Source organism: Pelobates fuscus, chromosome 2 (assembly GCF_036172605.1).
Source record: "Pelobates fuscus isolate aPelFus1 chromosome 2, aPelFus1.pri, whole genome shotgun sequence".
Lineage (NCBI taxonomy): Eukaryota > Metazoa > Chordata > Amphibia > Anura > Pelobatidae > Pelobates > Pelobates fuscus.
In genome coordinates, this window is record NC_086318.1 from 83,691,215 (window position 1) to 83,711,052 (window position 19,838).

At 42.7% G+C, this 19,838-nt stretch overlaps 1 protein-coding gene across 1 annotated transcript in view; it reads left to right on the forward strand.

Annotated features, from left to right (window-relative positions):
* The window catches only part of GPC1 (glypican 1), a 77,068-nt gene extending 58,584 nt beyond the window's left edge, over positions 1-18,484 (forward strand). The window contains exons 4-9 of the mRNA XM_063442347.1: positions 7,794-7,959; positions 8,152-8,282; positions 10,633-10,767; positions 11,558-11,691; positions 14,582-14,757; positions 16,417-18,484. Coding sequence (XP_063298417.1) covers positions 7,794-7,959; positions 8,152-8,282; positions 10,633-10,767; positions 11,558-11,691; positions 14,582-14,757; positions 16,417-16,622 — 948 coding nt within the window. The 3' untranslated portion in view covers positions 16,623-18,484. The remainder of the gene's footprint in view (positions 1-7,793; positions 7,960-8,151; positions 8,283-10,632; positions 10,768-11,557; positions 11,692-14,581; positions 14,758-16,416) is intronic.
* Positions 18,485-19,838: the final 1,354 nt, after the last annotated feature.

Genomic DNA, 19,838 nt, shown 5'->3' on the forward strand with positions numbered 1-19,838 from the left:
TCCTTCCCATGCCATCTGAACCAAAACGCCATCGCCGCCATGGACCTGTCCACCATGGCAGGCGACGCCCTCTTTGCCAGCAACTGACAAGTGTACCACAGGAAAGCATCCCGCAGGGCCTCCCCGCTGTCCATGGCCAGCCCGTCCAGCGACCGCTCCCACAGGCCCCAAACCTTACTGTACGAGGCCCAAGTGGCCGGTGCCAGAGAAGCCTTCACAAGTCCTCCAAGCAGGATGTTCCCAGCTGCCAAATCTCGTCCGGGCAAGCCTGCCCGTCCTTCGAAGCCCCCGGCGCCACCAGCCAGAATCGGGACCACTGAAAACGAGACAGAGCGTCAGCCACCTCATTCAAATAACCGGGAACATGCCGCGCGCGAAAAACAACATTCCGAGACATACACAGCAACACCAATCGCCTAAGCAGCCTAACCACCGGCCTCGAGGCCGCAGACTGACGATTCACCGCGTGAACCACCGCCATGTTATCCGAGAAAAAGACCACTTTCCGATTACGCAGCCTGTCGCCCCATAGTGCCATCGCAACCACTAACGGGAATAACTCAAGGAAAGCCAAGTTGCGCATAAGAGGGCTCGAACCCCAAGAGTCCGGCCACCTCTCCGCACACCAACAGCCCCCAAAGTATGCCCCAAAACCCACACTGCCCGAAGCGTCCGTGAAAAGCTCAAGCTCGGCCGATGACTGGCCCTCCTGCCTGAACAACACTGTCCCATTAAAATCCCGCAAGAAGGCATCCCAAATGCCCAAATCCTCCTTCATGGCCGCCGACACCCTGATGAAGTGGTGCGGAGACCGAACCCCCGCAGTAGCAGCCGACAGGCTGCGACTGAAAACCCGTCCCATCGGGATTACCCGACACGCAAAATTGAGCAGCCCAATCAAAGACTGGAGCTGCCGCAGAGTAACCTTGCGCGCCCCTGCTACAGCGGCCACCGCCCCTCGAAGCCTGTCCAGCTTATCCCGAGGCAGCCTGCATTCACCCAACCCAGAGTCAATCTCCAGACCCAGGAAACTCAGACACGTGTTCGGGCCTTCAGTTTTTTCCGCCGCCAGCGGAACCCCGAAGTGGCCCGCCACCCACTCAACCGTTCGCAGTAGGCGCAGGCATTCCAAGGAATCAGCCGGCCCCACGCACAGAAAATCATCTAAATAATGTACAATAAAACGATTCCCTGCTTCCACCCGTACCACCCATTCGAGAAAAGTGCTAAATTTCTCAAAATAGGAGCACGAGATGGAACAACCCATGGGCAGGCACAAGTCCACGAAGTAGTCCCCTTCGAAGAAACACCCCAGCAGGTGATGACAGTCCCGGTGGACCGGCAGCAGTCGAAACGCGGCCTCAATATCCACCTTCGCCATCAGAGCCCCACGCCCGGCCCGCCGGACCAAATCGACCGCCCGGTCGAAAGACGCATAAGACACCGAGCACAAGTCCTTATGAATACCGTCATTCACCGACTCACCCTTCGGGTACGAGAGATGATGAATGAGCCTAAATTTACCCGGCTCCTTTTTGGGAACCACCCCGAGCGGGGAAATCCGCAGGCCTTCCAGTGGAGGCACTGTGAACGGGCCCGCCATGCGGCCGAGCCCGACTTCCTTGCCCAGCTTCTCCCTAACCACGTCCGGGAAGTCAGCCACAGACTTCAGGTTGCGCAGCCTTCCCGATCCCCCCTCCCGCTCCTGAAACGGAATGAAAAACCCCTTCTCAAAACCCGCCCGGAGAACAGCGGCATCCGCCCTGTTAACGTAGCGGCTTAGCCATGGCTCCATCGCGCTTAGCCTCACTGGGGTTAAGCCCAGGGGAAGCGGATGCTCCCCCTCCACCGGCCACGGCCGCAGCACCGGCGCCACCGGACTTCCCTTTCTTGAAGCAGCGGTTGAGCCCATGAGCGCCTCCGCAGCCGGAGCACTCGTGCTTGAAGCGACAGGCGGTCCCCCATTTGCATTGGCCCTCATTATAGAGCCAACATAAGCCCTTTGGTAAGGCGGCCGACGAGGCGGACTGCCCCCTAGCGCCGGCCGAGCTCTGAAAGGGCTGCGCCTTTTGCGCCATCATTAACTTCATCCAGAGCGGCAGGTCCATTTGGTCCCACCGCATCCCCGGGTTAGCCGCCAGCCGCTGCCTAAACTGCTCATCGTACCGCCACCACGCCAACCCACCGTAAGTCCGATACGCTTCCCAAATGCCATCCAAATAACAAAACAGCGAGGAGCATAACCCCGGCGATTTCTCGCCGAGCACGCTAGCCAGCACGCAAAAGGCCCTCAGCCAATTCCCGAAGGATTTCGGAATCTTGCGATACCGCTTCCTTTTCTCCTCTTCCTCCTTCTTCTCGTCCTTCTTATCCTCCTCCTTGAGGTCTATAAAGTCCTCAAAGGGGAGGAGGGAGAAGATCTCACAAAACTCCCCCTTCCATATTTTATCCTTCACTTCCTGCTTCAAATGGACCCCCAACGGGCCCGCAAACGACACATACGCGTGCTGTCTAGCCGCGTCGGGAATGCCCCCTGTCAACTCAGCCCTCTCGCTCCCAATCTCCCCTACCTCCTGCGGCAATACCATATCCCCGCCCGAACTAGGCCCTGTGGAGTTCCCAACCCGAGAGCCCGTAGCCCCAACGCCCGGAGCCCACACCTGACCAATGCCGCTAGTGTCACCCCCCGCCCCCAATGAGTGGAGTAGTGCCTGAAGTGTGGTTATTAATGCGTTAGAGTGTAGTGACCCACTGGACTCACCGGCCAAGCCCCCCGAAACCGGGACGGCGGGGGCTGCAGTGCGGATCGCCCGACATCCAGGAAGAGGAACTTCCGCTGCTGTCTCGCCGACCGGGGAGCCCACCCGGTGACCAGCCTGCGAGGAGGCGGAACGGCTCCGAGACCTAGGACAAGGAGAAGAAGTCCTGGGTAGGGTGTAACGGACATCAATACCCCTCCCGTCACGACCCCGGGAGCGCCTGCTCTGTACCGAAGCCTCCCGCTGACCTCTACCACCACGTGGCACCCTGGAACCCCTGGGGCTACGACTCCTCCCGTCTCTACTAGTAGGCCGCCCCTGCCGACCATACCTAGGGGCTGCCGCACATTCCCCTGCCGAGCTGTCCGAGGGGGAGCAGTGCCGACCCGACCTCCCCCGCGCCTCCCGGGACCCCTGCGACCTAACGGGTGATGGACTATCGCTACCACTCTCAGAATCCGGGCCCCCCCGCCGCCCGACCACTACCGATGATCCCGGTCCCCGACCCCCTGCATTCTTCCGACTGACCGCTTCCGTAACCCCTTTTCCTGCGCCTATTTACCCCTACCCCCTTTCTGACTAGACCCCGCCAGCCCGGACCTACCCACCACCCCTACGGGGGACCCGCTATCTGACCTGGCCAACTCTCGAGACCCCCCCCCCGCCCCTGGAACTCACACCTTTCGATCTACGTTTGCGCTTAGGGGCCCCGGGACCCTCCCCCCTTAGGACTAAGGCCTGGGCACCCCCCACTGGCCTACTCCCGCCTCTCTCCGTGGCAGAGCTCCCCTTAACAACCTTCCCGCCAAGAGGGCCCCGGCCGGAGCCCCCTGCACTTGCCTGCTGCCTCCCAGGCCGGTCATGCGGTCTCCCGGATCCGGCCTCGTCATCCTCGGTACTCTCCGATGGGGGGGAAGCCCGCCCGGACCTCCCCTCCGTGGGTCTTGCAACGCCAGGGGGCCGCCCGGCCACTTCCGACCCAACAGCAGCGGCGCCCCCGTCCACGACATCCTTCTGCCTCCGAGTGTTCGTCCGAGGCTCCGTCCGCACGCGGGGAGGCAAGGCCTCGACCACGCGGCTCCCGGGCCTGCTGCCGGTCGCAACCGGAACCCCACTGTTTCCGGGGACAACTTCACCGGGCCCCGTGCCCGGGCTCAGCCTCCTCGGGGGCCTCCGGGCCTCCGGGCCCTGACCGGCCTCCCGCCATCACCGTCCCGATCCGCCGCCTCCGCCAGGGCAGGGCCGAGCTGTGCCCGTAGCCAGTCCGCACCCTGATGCCGTGCCGCCGACCTGATCCCCTCCAGCAATCGCTCCACGTCGTCCATCGGTCCTGCAGAGGAGACAAAGAAAATTCCAACCGAGCAAAGTCCGCGCACACCGAGGTGAACACAAACTCAACCGGGTAGAAAGTTAGAATGACTCACCTAAGATGGCTGCTCATTTAAATAGCCCATCCTACTTACCCATAATCCAACCCTTGCTTACTTCCTCCTAAGCCCGCCTCCTAACCCCTGTCAAGGCCTTTTTCCGCTTAGCTGCGCTCTAGCTACATGGGGCTACATTCTGGAATGAGGGGGTGTGGATAAGGAGGCAGGCTTATGGGGCAGAATTTTGCAAGAATGTTTTTTAAATTTCTTTTTGTGTAAGCATGCAAAAAAATACAGCATATGAATGAGGTCAAAATCTATCAAACGTATTAAAGTTGTATTGGTGTCCGGAGTATCCCTTTAAACAGCAATCATCCTATAGGAATCCCTGGGAAGACTAACTCTTTGCAATCCTGTTTGATGTCAGAAGAATGCAGTGATTTTTAGTAAGGATTGCCTCTGTGTCATTCTTTCACAATACTTGTTCTTGGACAAAACTTATGTAACATTCTGTCTGTTTCCTTTGGCCTTATTTAATAGAGGGATCAAAATGAATGTAAAGAGGTCTATTTATACATAGATACATACGTTCTTATATAACGATCTGTGCCGAAATCAGCATGCAAGCTGGGTTATGAATGCTCTCACGATATACTGGCTGCATATTAAAGAGGCCCCACAATCAGTGAAAAGAGGGCTTTTTGTGACACATACATTGTGCTAGATGTGCTGTGTGCGATATCTCAACTTAAAACTTCAAAATGTATTTTAGAACAAATTCTCTTTTAAATTGCTTGAGTTCATGATTTGCGGATAACCTTTTTTTGTGAATAGACCACAGTATTTTTTGAGAACGGTAGTTCAATGAGAGCCGGATATATTCCAGATAATCACGCCTGGTAAAAGGCAAATAAAATGTTTTGTGTCTTAGCTACAGAATGTCAGAGCTGGTTACTTCCCATGTTCCCACGCCATCTGAATTGAAGAATGGGGTTAAGTAACCTCAAAGTATGGAATTAGCTGCAAAAAAAAAAAAAAAAATCAGTGCAATTATCACACTGCAGTCTCTTTGTTTCCACCCTAGCATTACAAATTTCACTTCATTTAAAATGTCCTGAATCGCCTGTCACTGGTGGAGCTTGTGAGTTTAGCTACATCCTTTTTTTCCCCAATAATTTTACTCTAGCACTCTCTGCTGGTAACTGATACAAAATTAACAAAAAGCTCAAAAGCTTGTTTTACTCACTAATATATAGCGTGATTGGAATTCAAAGCAAATTGAAATTTTAGGCTATTTGAAAAACTTTCTATGTTATTATTATTATTATTATTATTGCCATTTATATAGCACCAAAAGATTCCGTAGCACTTTACAATATTATGAGAGGGGGATTTAACTATAAATAGGACAATTACAAGAAAACTTACAGGAACGATAGGTTGGAGAAGACCCTGCTCAAACGAGCTTAGATTCTATAGTAGGTGGGGTGTAAAACACATTAGGACAGGAATTTGCAGTCAAATAAGGTGGGCTGCTCCATAGGAGAGAGCAAGAGACAGGTATGTGAGGTAGAGGTTAATCTGGGAGGCCTTAAGCTTTCCTAACGAGATGGGTTTTAAGGCACTTCTTAAAGGATGCAAGACTAGAGGAGAGTCTGATGGAGGTAGGCAAGCTATTCCATAGGAAGGGAGCCGCCCGCGAAAAGTCCTGCAAGCGTGAGTTGGCCGTACGGGTGCGGACAACGGACAGGAAGTGGTCACGGGCAGAGCTATCCATCCACTTCTACATTTGTAGCCTAAGATTTGAAATGCACTTTAAATTCCTGACAATTTAAACATTAGTGCCTTATGAGTTTAGAGCTCGTCATAGGGGAAAGACTAGACCTTGTGCAATTAATATCAACCCGAGAGAAAGATAGCAGAGGTCCTTGCACTAAACGTTATCTATTTTTCTAAACATTGCTTTGAGAGGATTCCATTTAAAAACGTTGATAATCATCACTATACCCTGGATAGTATTCCAGGACAATGAGTTTGTTTTTTGTATATTTTATTATAACTCATAGGGAGAGTTGCGTCTTTTCTTTTACACCACCTGTTTCGTTCTGTTTTATTTCTGATTTGGGATTTCACACTCTGTATTAAAAGATCTGTATCAGACACTTTTTCAGAAAATTTGATCATATTTAGGGATCTCAGAACAGCAATCTATATGCGAGACTGCTGAATTACCCTTGCTTTGCTAGCTATGCATTCCAGTATCGAAATGCATTTTACACCTCAGTGTTATTTGATTAAAGAAGAGCTGTAGTGATTTCAAACTGAAATGCAAAATTTGCTGATTTAAAAAACAAAACTCAACTGTGGTCACAGCTGGGCTATTTTACCTAAAATCACTTTTCAAATCACCACATTTCACTGTTTGGTTAGCCATTTACAGAGAACCTAAGATAACAATTGTTTTTTCGGGAGGACGATAGGCTTACCTACTCCCCATTGCTATTAAATGAAATTCAATTAATGGTTATTACTTACCCTGTTTCCAACACTGGGACTCCTCTGCTGCAGCTGCCTGCTTCTCCATTGAAAATGTAAATGTTTCTAGCCATCCTCTGGTTTCCTACCGTTGGGGTGTATAAAGATAGCTTCCCTGGGGTCCAGTCTGTGAGCTGAGGCCAGTTCTCTCTGCCTTCTGCACTGCTCTGTCCTCCTCTCTACGTAGCTGGGAGGAAGTGACTGGCTCTCACTTCCTCCCAGGCTGCCAGTATGAGAGGGACTTGGTCGTACTGTTAAAGGGCCGCAACGCACCATCGGGGCCCTGATGACATGTACTCAGGGCGGTCCTAACTGTCCTAATCCCTAATCCTGCTGTCAGCATTTGATTCCAGGACTGAGATTCACTTGATTCTGGAGGAGGAAGCGCCTCTAGTGGCTGTCAGTATAGAATACGGTCAGTATGACAGCCACTAAAAGTGTATTTAACCCTGCAGGGTAAACATCGATTTTTCTACAAAACTACAGTGTTTTACATTGCAGGGTTAAAATGACAGGACCACAGCACCCAGACCACTTTGTTGAGATAAAGTTGTCTTTAGTGGTCCTTTAACTTTTTACAACTTATAAACATTCTGTAGTGAAGGATTTAATTGTTCCCTTATTGATCCCCTATTTGCTAATAAAGTCAGTGAATGTCAGCTGGAATTCCAAAACCCACTATAGAACCAGGGAAGCTGCTGCCATAAGTATTCAGTAATCATCAATTAAATTTTAGCCTATTGCCTAGTCCAACTCAGAACTCTTGACATTTTAATATCACACTCGACATTGACATTAAATCATTAAATTCCGCATGGGAAGTACTGAGCTTGATTTTGAGCCTAGTAGTACTTATCTTTTAAGTTGTTACAACGATTCAGGAATTAATCTAAATATTGCCCTTCTGGATTCTATGCCGAAAATATGTTTTACAGCAGCACAGTTGGTGAATCATTGTCTCCTTTATTATGAACAATTTATAGGGGAGTGTTCATAATAAGGCAATAATGTGTAGAGCTATGGGAATGAATATGTCAGAAAAATGTACATGACTGCGTTATCTCTACTGGCTATCTCCAATATAAAGCAAGGACTATAATTAGAATAACTATGGTCTGTTCCCTCCCTGCAGGTTCCAATGAGCGCAGAATGTACACGTGCACTCCTGAAGCTTGTCTATTGCCCTCACTGCCAAGGGCTCTCTGGCACAAAGCCATGTTTGAACTACTGCTGGAATGTTATGTGTGGCTGTCTGGCCAATCAGGCTGATCTGGATTCTGAATGGAGAAATCTCATTGGTAAGGATCAAATCTACCAATCACAGGCTGAGGCCACCGTATGGAAGCAATATATTTAACCTCACCTTGTATCTTTTATTTCTAAAGTGACTGGCTACAATGCAGTGACTGCAGGTTACAGTGTAAAAATTGTAACAGTAACTGTGTAGTGTGTGTTGTACAATTCAACTTCTTTATCAATCTTTTTCCCAGAGTCCCTGCTGTTGGTGGCAGACAAGTTTAGTGGCCCCTCTAACGTGGTAAACATTGTGGCATCGATTCCGTCAAAGATCTCTGAAGCGATAAGTTACATGCAAGAAAACAGGGAAGTTATAACAAACAAGGTGAGCAACACAATTCAAGCCTACATATATATACATATATAATTACTGGATATAATCCACATGTGGCAAATGTAAAGAACTTAAAAGGTTAATCCAAGCACTTTGACCACTCTAATGATTTGAAGTGGTCATGGTGCCTGGAGTCTGCAGGTGCAGTGCTTTTGTTTGAAACACTGAACATATGGAGTTTAAAGGGACACTGAAGTCAGTTTGATGAGATGAAGCAGATACAGTAACTACAATGTCCCTTTAACCCCTATCCTGATAGCGGTGTTACTCCTACTCCGGCAGTGTCATTGGGGCATCATCAGCCAGCCTAGATCAAGAATTCCAGGCTGGATAATAGCAATTCTGTGCACATTTTTTGCATAGTGTGCCATTCCTTGGGCAGTCAGAAGGAGAAGCGCATCAGCTGAGGGGCGCGGAGCTTTTGATCCCAGTGTGGGGACCTGAGGAAAAAGGGCAAATCATTGTTAAATGGTTTGCCCCATTTCCAGGGAACCTTACCAGGGTTGTAGTGGTTATGATGCGTTGAGTAAATCATTTTTTACCAAATCCAGATGTAGGGCTGGTTGGGATTGTGGTTCTTTCCCTAGTAGTGTCTGGGAGTGGACTGGGAGATTTGTACATTGAGATATTGGATAGACTCTGTTTTTTAGTTTGGGATCCCCTTCAATTAGTGCAAGTGCTAGGGAGCCACAGTACACTAAGAAACAATAAGCATCTCCTGTATGGAGTAAACAAAAGCAATGCCATGTTTAGTAATGCCTTTAGACATAAAATCATATACCAATTCAGGAGGGTATTTAGATACACATTTTGGGGCAGGGGGGACATTTAGACGCACAGTGTAAGGAGGGAATTTAGACGCACATTGTGGGGAGGGCATTTAGACGCACATTGTGGGGAGGGCATTTAGACGCACAGTGTAAGGAGGGAATTTAGACTCCCAGTGTAAGGAGGGCATTTAGACTCACTTTATCAGGAGGGTATTTAGACGCCCATTGTGGGGAGGGCATTAAGACGCCTATTGTGGGGAGGACATTTAGACTCACATTGTGGGGAGAGCATTTAGACTCACAGTGTACGGAGGGAATTTAGACGCACATTGTGGGGTGGGCATTTAGACTCACATTGTGGGGAGGGCATTTAGACTCACATTGTGGGGAGGGCCTTTAGGCTCACATTGTGGGGAGGGCATTTAGACTCACATTGTGGGGAGGGCATTTAGGCTCACATTGTGGGGAGGGCATTTAGACTCACATTGTGGGGAGGGCATTTAGACTAACATTGTGGGGAGGGCATTTAGACTCACATTGGGGGGAGGGCATTTAGACTCACTTTATCAGGAGGGTATTTAGACGCACATTGTGGGGAGGGCATTAAGACACCTATTGTGGGGAGGGCATTTAGACTCACATTGTTGGGAGAGCATTTAGACTCACAGTGTACGGAGGGAATTTAGACTAACATTGTGGAGAGAGTATTTGCCTCACTCACACTGTGGAGAAGGAAGTTAGACGCATACTACAGGGAAGTTATTTAGACTCACATTTTGTTGAGGGAAGATGGACACATACTATGGGGAGGACATCCAGACTTTAACTCTGGGTAGCCACTTATTTAGGAAGTGGGTGGCATTAAGGTCTGACTTATGAGAGCATCATTTTGAGTATGAATATTCAGACATGAATTTTGGGGAGAGCCCTCCTTTGTACGGTGGGTGTGCTGCAATCAGTGAATGTGTAAGCACATTGGTCTCAGAGTTGAGGGAAGTAGTATTATTGAGGGAAGTAGCATTATCGGTTGCAGTATTATTCTAATGGAAATATTATGAGATATGGCCTGTCTAAAACTGATCTCCTGGACGGGAATATACAAGGTGACATGAATATGAATGAGTAAATCTTTTTGTACGTTGTAATGCTTTACTGCATCACAGCTTCGAAATGTTGTGTAAAGCTTCCAATAATCTATGCAATGTTCAATTTCTGTTCAATTACTTGAACAAACAGTAAACTAGATTTGTGCAGATTGCTATGCAGAACATGATCAGACTGATAAACACGATGTTACCTAAACCCTAAATCAAACACACGGATTGAAGCGATCAGCATTAATGCTGCTGAGATGTGCTTGTGTTTATTGGACTTTGCAGGAGGAGGGAGCAGAGAGTGCTATAGGTTCTTTGGTCTTTGTATATTCTAGATAATTGCAATCAGGGCACATGCTATGTGCACAAAATGTAATTTCACAAATATGAAATGATATGTAATATTCAAAATCCTATCAGTTTAACATGCTGTGAACAGACATCTTGAAATATGTGATTGTTTTTCTTCCTTTCTAGATATTTAAAGTTTGTGGTAATCCAGAAAAAATTAACACAGAAAAAAGCAACAGAAGTTCTAAATCAGAAGAGCGAAGACGAAGAGGAAAAGGTATTCAGGAAGATAAATCATCTGTGGGATCTGCAGAGAATCTGGTCAGTGCCTTTCTGTACTTTCATCACAACCTGCCTACTGCACATATTCCTTCCACATAAATACCTTTACATTTACACATATAAATACAGCTAAATCAGGGGTGTATCTCTGGGCTCCAGCAGTCCAAATATTTCCCATAATGCTTTGCCATTAAAGAATATTGAGAAATGGAACTCAATTTTATGTGTGTGTGTGTGTGTGGGGGGGGGGGGGGTATGAAATTTTGCAATTTGATTGCCAATCTAGCAAAATGAACTGTTTATTAAACCAACCTAATACTGTATTTTAAAATGTATTATAAAAAACTTGTAATATTTGCATAGAAAAAAAAAGTTCTATATGGGTAATGGATATAAGATATATTTATGATCCTGCAGTTGGAACCCTTCTATCTAAGCTACCTCGTCAGCAGAACAGAAAACACTGTGTATCTAATTATTGTTTTGATCAGCACATTTACTAATAACTTGGTAACTGTAATGCATAGTTCAAACCCCTCACTGTTCAATATCTGGTTTGAATGACAACGAACGTGATGCCAAATGATGACATTTTGTATTGATTTATCAGTGGGAGTTTATTTAATTATTGATCGGACTGAATTATTCCAAAGATGTCCATACTATCCATATGAATACAACCTTTACAAGATCTTGACGATTGATTTAATCAAACTGTGCTTAATCAAATAAATTTACAAGTCATTAAACCATATTGCCTTTTATTTACCTTCAAACCTCGCATGTCTCTGGCCTGTACATTTATTTATTTTGTATATATGTTCTGTAGGTCTCGGATATTAAAATGATGCTTAGCGATTACCAAGATTATTGGGTTTCTCTCCCGAATTTGTTTTGCAACGAAAAGATCACGGCAGGCCCTGCCAACGAGGACAGATGTTGGAATGGAAACAATAAGGGAAGGTAAGATACTTGTTTACTGAAACTGTTTGCAATCATTTGACAAGGCATCTGCCCCGAAGCCTATTCCATATCCTGAATTATTTAATAAATAATCCGGAAGAATACATTGAGATTTCTCTTGTGTAAGCACTGAAAAGGCTTCTTTGATTGTCCTCGGAACGTTGAAGATGACTCCGTCAGGAAGATAGTTAGTGGCTCCGATGCTTGAACAGACCTTATAGTTGGTGCACTAGCCATGAGAGCTAACATTGGTTTTAGTCTACAAAACTAAATACAGAATAAAAGTATAAAACAAAGGCATGCATTGTGTTGCATTAAAAAGACAATACAGTTCATACCATGCAGACCTAGAACAAACCCATAAAAAGCCCATAAAAAAAAAACCTCAAAAGATCTGAAAGATCCACCGACACCCCGATAAACTCTGAAATACCTTCAAATATCAAAACGTTGTAAAAACAAAACTGTGTCCTGGATACAATTTAAGGTGAGTGCTATGTCTTTTGTTTCTACAGTGTTTCAAGAACAAAATCAGTCTAAAGATTAGCTAACAGATTCCCAGAACTGCTACCGAAAGAAATGCCTGCAGGGTCAAAACACAACACACAACTGACTAAAATACATAAAAATAAAATTGCACCTATGTATGTGCTTTCAGTTTGGCTAGCACAATGTATAGAAGACATGTCACATCGTGTAAAATTCCATAGTACCATAACTGCATGACAAGATGCATTCTAAACGTGGGGTTTTCATATTGTGAATTGTAAAGAAATGTCAATGGCATCGCAAAATTACTCCTGAAATGCAGAAATAGCTGAATTGGGACATTTCCCAGTTTGGCTGTTTTGGGTCTGAATTTTGCATTGCCATTGTTTATAATTTATTTACTCTCAGTAATTCAAAGCTTAGTAAATAACCTCAATAGAGGAAAGTCATAAAGTATTTACCTAATTCAAATGCCTTTTAATAATAAGCTTTTCAAATGATTTAATATATTTGGCTAAACCTTTAAAATGCTTTAATAATTAGAAAAATATTTTTATATTCTATTTTTTTTCAATCTTTTTTTAATATTATTTTATATATTTAAAGCATATTTTTTTAAAAGTGTATGCAAAAAAATTAAAGTGAGACCATGATATGATAATTTAAAAGGAGTTTTAGTTTCCCAGATTCAGTGTGATAACATCCACTATTAAAGGTAAGCAATCAATCTGGAAACTAAATCTTAAATGAAACTTTGAAAATCACCTATAAATTGCATTAACACTTGTTTGTGTGATGCTCCATTATCTTCTACAAGCCACAGCTTGGGGACACATTCCATTGGAGGATTGGAAACAAAAACATTTGGGAAGATTTATCAAAGTATTCTAAAAAGTGATCGAAAGTGCTATATTTGGTGCATTCTGCTAGAATGTAGTAATACCAGCAGGCACATTCCAATGATTACCTCCCCCACACACACCCCTTTTATATTTTTGCACCATTTTATCAAACCGAGTACTTTGCTAAATCTCCCCCAATGTTTTTCGTTCCCCTCTTCTCCCAATGACCTCCATTCCATATGCTGATGGACAGGTGTAAAAAACAGAGAATACAACTAGGACTGACAGGGAGTCAATAAAGAGGTATATATTGCTGCATTTAATTTAATTTGTCAGGCCTCACAAGTACATATTTATTTAACATAGGAGAGAAGTAAACATAATATTCAAAATCATGGGAGGTGATGGTTGCCCTTCAAAATTATATGTTTTTTTATCACATGGCCAGGACATGTAAACAGAAATATATGTTCCCAGTTTCAATTCCCCATAAGCCATATCTATGTAAGCTGTTATTAAATAATGGAAATTTCTTTGAATATTTCATTGTTTATGGCTTGGTATATTAGTCATCATAAATATTTGCTGGCTCATCCCTAACTCCCCTATCTTACTCATTACTAAAATACTTTATTAACCCCTTAAGGACCAAACTTCTGGAATAAAAGGGAATCATGACATGTCCCACATGTCATGTGTCCTTAAGGGGTTAAACCTTGTAACCTCTTTTATTTATTAAGAAAAAAAAATGGAAATATCTAAAATACTATACAAAAATAACTATTAAATAAATACTATAAATAGTGCTAATATTGGTAAGGGACAGTATAGTCACCAAAACAACTTTAGCTTAATGAAACAGTTTTTGTGTATACATATGCCTCTAAAGTTTCACAGCTCAATTCTCTGACATTTAGGAGTTAAATCACTTTTGTGTCTGTTTATGCAGCCCTAGCCACACCTCCCCTGGCTGTGACTGACACGGTCTGCATGAAAACAAAATGGTTTCCTTTTTTAATTAGATGTAACTAACTTTAAACATTTGTATCTTCTGCTCTGTAAATTGGACTTTCATTACATACAGGAGGCTCCTGCAGGGTCTAGCAAGCTATTGACAGAGCAGTAAAAATTAAATTCAAAATTAAACAGAATTTGCAATAAAGAAAGTGTAAATATAAAACGACTCTTTACAGGAAATGTTTAGGAAGGCCGTGTAAGTCACATGCAGAAACATGTGCCTAGGACTGCATAAACAAATTGATCTATGGGTATGATCCATACACCAAAAACAGCTTCATTAAGCTAAAGTTGTTTTTGTGACTATAGTGTCCCTTTAATAATGCTAAAATCATTGTTATACACTCAGGCAGCAGCTAATAGTAGTGACGTATATACTTTACAGACATATGGAATCTAACAGGGATACTGCAATGTATCAGTTTGTTGTAGGATAAATTAATAGATAAAACATGTAATTTTAGGGAAATAAAAGGTGTAGGTAATAACTATGCTAAACTGGAAATTTGAATGCTCATCCCCGTTAATTTTTTTTTTTAAAGGTATATACCTGAGCGTATGGGAAACGGTCTCGCCAATCAAATTAACAATCCTGAGGTTGATGTTGACATTACTAAGCCTGACATGAGCATCCGTCAGCAAATAATGCAGTTAAAAATAATGACAAACCGCCTCCGCAACGCATACAATGGAAATGATGTTGATTTTCAAGACACCAGTAAGTAGATGAATGAAATGCCAAGGCAAAGATTGATCTTGTGTGAATTAAAATTAATCCCTAGAGCCATGAAGGGTAGAGTGGAAAAAAAACCCAAACCATCTATATGTGGAACCCAGTAATTTCCAGTACTAGGTAGAAGTCACTATTTACTAATATATCTGCTTCGCTCGTTCATTATTTAATTCAGTGGAAACCCTTCTAAAGAGACAAACCTCCTAAGAACTTGAAAAGCCTTCCTATAGCAATTCTCTCTAATTGTATCCTGCATTTTACATGAATATTTTCTGCAAGGCTGCTCATGTATATAGGACAGCCTACATCTAGGCATGGCTCTTATTAAAATATTCTATACTGCTTCCCTGAAAGGTGTCTGAATAAAGGGGAAAAGTCCCTTTTTTTGTTCTACAAAGGTTTAAGTGTAATGGGGCAGGTGGATTCTTGATAAGCTCTGCATGCACAGTCTCTGTTCTTCTCAAAGTAAGGGGTCTGTTCTTCTCAAAGTAAGGGGCTCTACAGCAGGGCTTATATTGAAAAACCTGCAGGTACAGGCTATAGACACCAGAACCACTACTTTAAGCTGTAGTAGTCCTGGTGACTATCATGTCCCTTTAAGAATTGTATTTTTGTCCTTGAATATAAAGCTATGTAAGTAAAAGAAATATGGCTCCTAACTTTTTTAGTTGGCTCCTAGATTCAAAGCAAATTTGTCAAGTCTTCTTCTACACCACAGGAAATGTAGTTCATAGCCGTGTGGGATACCAAGGTTGCCCATCACGGTTATCGCAGTTTTGGAGATAGTGCAAGGGGAAACTAGGTGCACCTACATCGTTGGTGATTATAACCCCTTACTAGTTTAGGTATAATTTCTACATATTCTATAGTCCCTGTCAGTGTGTGAGCTGTTGACATACTTTGCCAAGAAGTTGAGTCCCTTGAACATTCTATGAAAATTCACAGTAAAAAAAAATATCCCAGTTTGGGGCAGTTTAAGAATTATTGTACATTTCATATTATGGCATTTATTATTCATTACATCCCACAGGCTCCTTGAATAAAGGCATTGATGTTCTCTACAGGAACTTCAAGACATCACATTGGGGGCAGTGTACTTTGGTTTTATAATAAATGTTACACTCTCACAGGGTACTGGTTGTTCCCTAGTTATTGCAGAGCACAACTGAGTTCCAATAGCCTATTTCTTATAATGTCATATTAAATGGAACAATCAGTTTTTGTTCTTAGCTGGTGAGAATGGTTCATTGGAACATTGGGAGCAATTTGGGAGTAATCGGTTAAAAAAGCAATATAGCATTTGCTAAAAAAGTGCATTTCAACATTTTTGTTTGTTGGCCTTGTGACTAGGTGGTCCTCAGTTGACCATGCTGGGCACTTGGGCAGAAGGCTACTGTTATTCTTCATTGTTCCCTATATGAAGTTTAGCCTGGAAGGGTCTGTTTACTTTGCGCTCTGGATAGAGTTGCAGAGCCAATTTTTAGTTTTTTGTTATTCCGTCTTTCTCAGAATTCATCTCATTGCTCCCATTGTTCCAACTTATCTTCTCCGTATCCATTTCAGATGTAGCTATCTGTATAAATGTTACCTGCATGCACATCACAGAACCTTTACGGTGTATCCACATTTATTGTGTCTCTGTAGGTGATGATATCAGCGGTTCTGGCAGCGGCGATGGTTGTCCTGAGGATGTCTGCGGTAAAAAGCTTTCAGTTGATACAAAACTTTCACAGCCAGTAGCACACGGGGAACCAAACGTTCCTGGACAGGGTGCATCAGCAAAGGGCACTTCACTGCGTTCATGGGACTTTGTCTTGCTTCTTCCAGCTCTACTTATGGCCAGATGGTAAATGTTGAATAGTCATTGTAAAGGGAATGCAGTCTTCTTTGCTCAAACTAAACATGGCCTTCTTCATAAAGTGGCAATGGAAGAGGGATGAGTACTGACGATGGTCACTTTAACACTGTGTTCTTCTGCAGGATCAAACTGCCTCTAGGGGTTTTGTTTAACGTTTTTTTCCTATGTAACTATGTATTATATTTTGCAAAACAGATAAAATATGTCTGCCTTTTTTTTTCTTTTTTTTTTTGGGTTGATAGGACACAATTGCTATAAGTGATGCAAATTTCACTAATTCTGTGTCCTTTTTTAAAATAAATATCAGAAATGGAAAATATTTATTAGTTTAAAAGACATACAGTTCTATACATATATATGGAAAAGCCGTCAGAAGCATTTTATGCAATTTCCTGTTTCTATATAATATATGGGGTTGTTTTTTGGTTGTTTTTTTTAAACAAGTTTTATTTGATTTCCAGCGCTAAGAGTTTTCTTGCATTTAGTGAAAAAAATACTGTGCATTACAAAATCACCATGGACCCACTTTTTCTGCTATGCTATTGTAATATAGTCTTTCATTTAAAATTCTTGTACATCATGATCTATGGCGGAATTACTTTTCAATATAAACACCGCATTAAATGGATTAATAAGCACAACATTATTTGTATAAAAGAAAAACGGACGTTGCATTTGGGGGAACTTGGATTTTGTGAATAGATAGAAATGCTGATGTCTTTCCATTTAATACTTTCGATTAAATTTGAGACTATGATTGAATTTGTTGCTAACAGGTTATAATGAATGTTTTTGATGAGCTTTTCAGATGGTGGGTATGAAATATGTTCAAAGATTTTTTTGATTTTTTTTTTAACATTCACATTTTTGAGTCGTTTAATTTTCCAGTAACAAAATACAATAAGTGGCATGACTTGGGAGATGTAAATAGTGGTCTAGTAAAATATAAAATAAAAAAAATAAACAAAAATAAACTCAAAACTTTTTTTGGCATTTTGATAACTAACCACTGTAGGATTAATTATAAATCTATGTTCCTGGCTTCAGGACAGTGGCGATGAGCTCTTTATAGTGTAGGCCGCTTTTCAAGCAAATGTACAGACATAATAGGAACATAAAAATTGGCTCGCTTGGAGATATCTCAGGAAAGGTGTGGTCTCCGGCAAAACTAATGCTGTCCACTGTGTAAGTGGGTGGGACCAAACTAAAAGTGGGTAGGGCAAACCTAAAGTGAGATGGGTCTTATTAATCATGGCATGAGCCAAAACGAGAGTGACTGGTACTTAATACCACGCTTGAAATTTAATTCACTCAACCTCTTACGAAACCTGGTAAAACTAGTATGTTCCTAGGTATGTGTATAGACAATGGAATACATGTGTTGATCCCATCCCATTTGTAACATTGCCACATGGCCTCATATGCAAATCAATTATTCTCCACTGCAGTATTTAATTTGCATATAAGGTGTCAGAGTGATGTTAAGGAGAGAGCCAACACATACGCAGTAATTGTTTCTCTTCTTCTAATTGTTCTTGCACTTCTGCTTGTCAATATTTTTTATTCTTCACGTACACACTGCGAAAGGGAAAGGTTCCAGGTAATATTTGTGTCCAATATTTTATTACTGGATCCACGATCTGTTATCAGGATTTCTTAAGGGTAGAGACTGAGGATGTGCTGTTATTGTGTGAGTACTATACAATTCCTTCATATTTGTATGGGCTGAAGGTGGCCCTGTGTTACGACTTTTGCACCATATCTTTCACAAGGGTACCTCTGTTGTCCTTATGTCTGCATTTTCAGCAGTTGAAAAAAAACAAAAACCATAATAAAGTCTTCATTTACTGTAAATGTGTCTCCTAAGTATCCCTGTTATTTCGTTGTTTTGTTTTTTTCTGTACTATAATCCTTTGCTTGCCATTAGTACAAATGCCTGGAACACAAATGGCAACGTAAATCAGATTAATAACCCAGGCCCGGCAGCAGAAACAAATACCCACGGCTTGCATTCGTAGCAACTGATGTCTGTGGGAGTCAGAATTCAGATACGTAGCACCAGGTGACCAGACACGGAATAAAAAACGTTGGGTAAATTATTTCCTTAAACCTTTACATTTGATTAGCACTTAGCGGAACTGTCACGCTGAACTTTCCTTTCTCCTATTGTTTCCTCTTCTCTTCCTCTCGTAGAATCTGTTCTTCTTTTCTCTATTTCTAATCTAGTTTTCCTTAAAACATAAGACATAGTAGCCATTTTTCCTACACCTGACTTTCTTTGACTGAAGGAGGAGCTTAAGTCTGCTCCATTTCATGTGTCAATGAGAAGAGAGTTCCTCCATGGATCAAAGAAAGTCAGGTGTATGAAAAATACATAATACAAAGTAGTGCCTACTTTGTCTTATGTTTTAAAGAAAACTAAATTAGAAATAAAGAAAAAGATTCTGAGAGAGAAATAGAAGAGGAACCAATAGGAGAAAGGAAAGTTCGGCGTGACAGTGCCGCTTTAATTTATTTTTAATAACCTAGAGTTGATCTTGCCATCCTCACAATTGGGACAATTCCACTTTAAATGCTATTATAAAGAAAATGCTTTTATACATGCTAACAATTTCTATATTTATGGATAGAAATTTAAATACGCTAGTGACAATTACACTTCCAGCCTAGGATGGGCCATCTGAAGTAGTAATGGTGACAGTTGGCAGTGCCAGTGGGGATAGATGGTATATTAGATGGTATATTAAGGAACGGTTTCAGTATTTTCCTAATGAGTGAACAACAGTTATAGTTTCAGGAAAGGAACAACATAATAATCCTAACTTAACAGGTTACTGAAAATAATCAAGAGAATTGGAGATCATTTTACCAAACCCAGTTAATTATCTGTAAATAAAGCCACGAACAGATCTCTTTATATTTAATACTCTTTTTTTTTTTTTCCCCCCCCAACAAATAATTTAGATTTTTGGGGTGTGGGTGAACCAGTAATTTCTTGTAATTGTTAATACAAAATATGTCAATTTCACCAACACCCAAAACAAAATCTAAATTGTTTGGTGGGGAAAAAGAAATGCATGTAAACAGAACTATCTGGAGATGCAGGAAGTATCTCATCACCAATAGTTGTAACACATTAACAACCAATGATCTTTAAGCATCCTATTTCAAAACTGAACACCTCACTAAATCAACAACTGCAGGGTTG